The sequence below is a fragment of the Megascapheus bottae genome, chromosome 32 (genome assembly GCF_031878675.1).
Source record: "Megascapheus bottae isolate mThoBot1 chromosome 32, mThoBot2.hap1, whole genome shotgun sequence".
Taxonomy (NCBI): Eukaryota; Metazoa; Chordata; class Mammalia; order Rodentia; family Geomyidae; genus Megascapheus; species Megascapheus bottae.
The window spans coordinates 8,418,270-8,423,777 of NC_143540.1; the positions used below are offsets into that span (position 1 = coordinate 8,418,270).

At 54.3% G+C, this 5,508-nt stretch overlaps 1 protein-coding gene across 1 annotated transcript in view; it reads left to right on the top strand.

Annotated features, from left to right (window-relative positions):
• The window catches only part of Map4 (microtubule associated protein 4), a 77,481-nt gene extending 73,326 nt beyond the window's left edge, over positions 1-4,155 (top strand). The window contains exons 18-19 of the mRNA XM_090323190.1: positions 237-349; positions 2,961-4,155. Coding sequence (XP_090179316.1) covers positions 237-349; positions 2,961-3,068 — 221 coding nt within the window. The 3' untranslated portion in view covers positions 3,069-4,155. The remainder of the gene's footprint in view (positions 1-236; positions 350-2,960) is intronic.
• The last annotated feature ends 1,353 nt before the right edge of the window (positions 4,156-5,508 follow it).

Sequence of the window (5,508 nt, forward strand, 5' to 3'; positions counted from 1 at the left end):
GGTGTATGTCTGTTGGAGGAAAGATAGCCCCTAAAGGCATTTTCCTTGTGTGTGCTGTGTGACTCAGAGCACGGGCCTAAGGTCCAGGAGAGGCTCACGCTCAGCCCGGGGACTGTGTCCCCTTCCCAGATAAACATGGCGAAGCTCAGGTTCCCATTCCTAGCTCCTGTCATTGGCTTGCCAAGGGTATTTCTTTACCATTTTCAGGATCAATCCGTTTTCCTTTTTGGCTCCAGGTGGAGGAGACGTCAAGATTGAGAGTCAGAAGTTGAACTTCAAAGAGAAGGCCCAGGCCAAAGTGGGGTCTCTGGATAATGTAGGCCACCTCCCTGCAGGAGGTGCTGTCAAGGTATGAGCGACTCACCCAAGGGACTCAACTGGGGGTGGCGGGGGTGGCACTGCACAGCTAGGACCTTAGGACCCAGCAGGTAGGCGCCTGTCACCGCCACTCAGTCTCTTCAGGTGTCACATACGTCCTCACCTGCCATTTCTGTTATCCCATCATCCCTCAGTCCCGAGTGAGGCAGAAGAGGTGAAGAGCCACAGCCCAAGTCACCTGGCAAGCTTGGCAGCAAAAAAAAAAAAAATGTTGCATCTGAGAAGCGACCTGGCCTTAAATGCCTGCTGCAGCCATTTTCTTAAGGACTGAGCTAGGGCCAGATGCGAGCAGGCAGGCGATAGGAGATTTGCGTACATGCTTCGTGTCGGGCTCCATGCTGGGCAGGCTGCCCCACTACCACCGCTTTCCTTTTTCTTTTTCCTTTCCTTTTTTCCCAATCTCCCCCCCTATGCCCCCCTTTTTTTGGCTGTCATAGGGCTTGAACTCTGGGCCTTGGCGCTATCCTTAAGCTCTTCAGATCAAGGTTACTACCCTACCCCTGGAGCCACAGCGACACTTCCCCTTTTCTAGTGATTAATTGGAGATAAGAGTCTCATGGTCTTTAGTTAGTGCCTATGGGCTTTGAACCTGAACCTTAATCCTCAGATTCTTAGGCATGTATGCTCTCCCCCTGCACTACATCCTCAGTCCGATGCCATGTGTTTACCTGCCAGCTGTGGCACTTGTGCAGGCCGCTGGGTACTACCTCTCAGGGGCCCGCTTTTGGCTTTCCCTTGGCCTCCCTAGGTTCTGGGAGAAAGTTCTGATGGCAGAGCTCTTCCCAGGTTTGGCATTGGCTGGGGCCTCTTCTCCTTTCCTTCCCTCTCCTCTTTCCTCCCCCTCTCCTCCCACAGTTCTGTGAGACTCTGTGCTCCACGACGCTGTCTGTCCTTTGTTCCCATGACATAGCGGTTGGGGAATTCCATGGGGTTGCACCTTGATTTTTGTGACCAGTTCTGGGGCATGAACTCAGTGCCTGGGTACTGTTCTTGATTTTTCTCAGGGCTAGCGCTCTACCACTTGAGCCACAACACCACTTCCAGCTTTTTCTGTGTGTATGTGGTACCGAAGAATTGAATCCAGGATTTCATGCATGCTAGGCAAGCCCTCTACTCCTAGGCCACACTTGAGACCTGGGGTAGCATCCAAGCAGGATGAGGTGCGCCAGGGTGGGTACCACTCCCTTTTTTATGTGTGGCTGTCCTGGGGCTTCATCTCAGGTCTTTTTTTTTTTTTTTTTCTAAGCTCTGCCTCTTAAGCCACAGCCCCAGACTCCAGGCTTCTTGGGTAGTTGTTTATCAGAGATAAGTCTCACAGACTTTCCTGCCTGGGGTAGCCTTGAACCATGAACCTAGGTCTCAGCCTCCTTAGGAGCTTGGATTTCAGTCGTGAGCCACCAGCGCCCAAACATCCTTTCTTGTGTCTCCTCTTCATTCTTCTTCTTCATCGGTGGTGAGGCTTGATCTCAGGGCCTGGGCACGGTCCCTGAGCTTGTGATCAAGGCTAGCGCTCTCCCACTTGAGCCATAGAACCACTTCCAGTTTTGAGTGGCTCATTGGAGATAAGAGTCCCAGGGACCTTTCCTGCCTGTGCTGGCCTCAAACCTCCATCCTCCCATCTCAGCCTCCTGAGAAGCTGGGATGGCAGGCAGGAGCCACCAGTCTTCTTACTTTTTTAGTATACCAGTTGGTCTCATTCCTTCCTCTTGTACTTTCTTCTGGTCTGGCACCACTTCATGCTCCAGTGTCCCCAAAATATTGCCCCTATAAAGCTCCCCAGGGTCCCTGGGTCCCGTCTCCTTGGGCATCCTTTTGCCCCCCTCTATTTCTCTGCCCCCCTCCAATGGCACCCAGCACAGTGAGACCATGCCGAGTTGGTGGGGTGCTCTGTGAGTTTCTGGGGTTCCATTTCTGAGTACATGCTGCACAGGGCGTGTTGCAGTCGGGGGCCGGAGGCGGGACGTCCACCTTGCTGCCCCCGTCCAGCCTAGGCCGGGCTTGGGCTCATTCATTGAGAGAGTTGATGTCTGCCACGAGAGCCTTGTTTTTCTCCAGGTGGACAGGTGGCTGAGCCCGATGGGTGCTGGAGCCATGGGTTTGGGGCTAGGGAGGAGTGGGCGGGCTATTTGTGAAACTCACCACCATCACCCCATTCCACTCCCTTCCCAGCTGACCCTGGCATTTGTCTTCCCCACTGTTTCATTGTAGACTGAGGGCGGTGGCAGCGAGGCCCCTCCGTGTCCAGGACCTCCCTCTGGGGAGGGGCCTGCCATCTCTGAGGCTGTGCCGGAAGCTGGCACCCCTACTTCTGCCAGTGGCCTCAGTGGCCCCGCCACCCTGTCAGGGGGTGGCGATCAAAGGGAGGAGGCCCAGACCTTGGACAGCCAGATCCAGGAGACAAGTAAGTGGCTGGGCCCTGCCACTGGCTGCCAATTGGAAAGTCCTTTTGTTTTTTGATTCAGTGTGGCCTACATTTTAACATAATCACCTTTTATTTTCCAGGCATCTAACGATGACATTCTGGTCTCGTCTTCCCTCTCGTCTTCCCATTCCCCTTCCCCTTCCTCCTGTGTCCACTGCAGATTGAGACCTACAGGCTGACGTTCCGGGCGAACGCCAGGGCGCGCACCGACCATGGGGCTGACATTGTCTCCCGGGCCCTCGGCTCGCTTGCCCGGGCTGTCCACTAGACACGTGTGAGCCCTCTAGGGTCTCCTTCCCTGTGGCCTCACCTTCAGCTTGCTCAGCGCAAGCGGAAGTCCCGCCCCTCCATCCCGCCCCCATGCCTTCCTTCCACTTCCTGCCCAGCTTCGCAGCTTAGCTTCTCTTCCGTCACTGCGCATCTCTTACGCTCTGTGGAGAAGGCCACGGCAGACGGGCTGGGATCACTGAGGGCTCCAGGATGGGAGAACTGGTTGTTTTTCTTTTCTTTTTTTTTTTTTTTTGGACCAAACCCAAAAGAAACTGACATGATCCTCTCCTTCTCCCTGGGTGAGCCTGGAGGTAGATCCCACACCCCACCCCGCCAAGCCCGCCCTAAGCTACTGCCTCTGACCCCACCAGCACCGCCCACCCGTGCCAAGTTAGGCCAGGCCTCTTGCTGCCCTGTCCCAAGTTAGTTAGGGGTTCAGTGTTTATCTGTCCAGCTGCTTACCATACCTACCTAGCTGCTGTCACTTTTTCTCCCTTCTCCTTGTTTTATTCTTTATTTTATACATATATATATATTATATATATCCCCACCCCCCCTAAACCTATGAAGTGGTGATATAGTTTGCAGGTTGAAGCCATGTCTAAATGGGAGTCCTCCGTAGGTGATAAAGGAGAAGGGGAGGGAAAGTTGAGCCTCCGCAAAGGAGGCCATCAGTGTTTGGGGAGGCTGCCCTCCGCGCTGGGCTGCGTTGAGTTGCTGTGGGCCCAGAAAGGAGGTTGTGGGGCTGTGGCCGCATGAACTGGCGCACGAGATAGAGCTGGTCAGAAAGGTCGGCTTGTGTTGGCATTTGGTGTGTATGCTGCTTTTTCTAACCAAGAGGCTGGTTTGGGCATCTTTTATCTGTCTCATTCCTTGGGATCTTGCTGGTCAACTTTGGTGAATACACAAAAAGCCAGGGGGAGAGACACAGGAAAGGGTCAAATGGAGGGATACAAACTCCATTAAGCCCCAAAGCTACAGGCTTAGGCACTCAACCTTAGCCTCCAGGGGTGCCCGAGAGGTCCCGAACTCGTGTGGACAACTGGGGAATCAGGTCTGGAAATTAAAAAAAGAAATAAAGAAAAGGTATGCCCATCCCCCGTTTCCCCTGTAGCCTCAGTTGGGGGACGGGGAGGAGGCCAGCCTGTGGAAAGGTGGCCGGCCATCATCACCTAGTTCTGCTCATAGGGTGGTGGCCATGATAAAAGAAACAAAGAATCCCGGGAATTGTATTTTATTGCACTTGTATTTTTTTTTTGTATTAAAGTTTGCATGGTTTCTAATAAAGGATTAAAACCCAAGTTTGTAGTGAAATGGCCTAGGGGTTTTGCAAGGGCTCCTACGCCAGGGGCAGTTTTCTGCTGTGCAGATTTGCCTTGTGAGGCGGCTGGCCCAGAGCTGGTGGCCTTGGCCGTCTTCCAGGTCCCCAGACTCTGCTTCCTGTATCCCCCAGACCTTGAGAAGAAACAGGTCTTCGCTGGAGATGATTTTCTGGTGGAGGGAGGGAAAGCGGGAGGGGTCCCTGGGTCTGAGGGTTCTCACCATTTCCAAGGCACTGATTTCTTTGGGGGAGCCTTGACACCCCATTTGTTAAACATATCCCAGAGGAATTGCAGAAACTGTGAGCTCCAGTGCCAAGGGTGGGAAGCTACAAAATGCCAGCCCTGCCCTGGCTTACCAGTGTTACAAAGTCATGAGAGGAAGAGGTGCGGGTGGGGGTGCTGGATGGCGTGGTTTCTGCTACCTCCCTGGGGGGATCTGTGGGATGGAAATTTGTCAGCATGGTCTGGGTCCTTTGTATCACTTTGGGCCAAGAGCTGCAGCGAATGAAAGGGAAGAGGTGCAGGGAGAGCACTTTGAGTCAGTGTTCTCAAGGCAGGGAGCCGGGGCCTGGCACATGGGGGGACATGTACGACTTTTACGACCATCTGGGATGGGGGGGTGAGGGTGGGACATTAGTGTATTTGCTCATGGCCTAGCCATTATTTACCTGTGTCTGTGGTTCTGTTGTACTGATTTTAAGTCAAATAAAGCTGCCTGATGTCCCACCACGCAGGTCCTCCGTTGCTTCTATGGTGTCTGTCCCCCATCTGTGCCTTTACACGAGCCACCTGGGGCACCCACACAGTCCTCTTGTCCTCTGCACTCCCTGAGTCCCCCTCATCTATCGGTGGGTTCGGATCAAGGGCAGATGCCTACTCTGCACACTCCCCAGGGCAAAGAGCCGTGAAGGCCTCCTTGCTTGTTTGGGAGAATGGCCTTGGGGACCGCTGTTGGTGGGCGGGGCTGGCCCAGCAGGCAGCGCTCATGGCTGGGGAAGCAGCAGAGGTGGGGGGCGCCATCCAGCCAGCCCAGCACGCACCCAGCTCTCCCACTTCCTGTCCACTCCTCACATCTTTCCACTTCCCCCACACTCTCCTGGGAGAGGAGAACAAAGC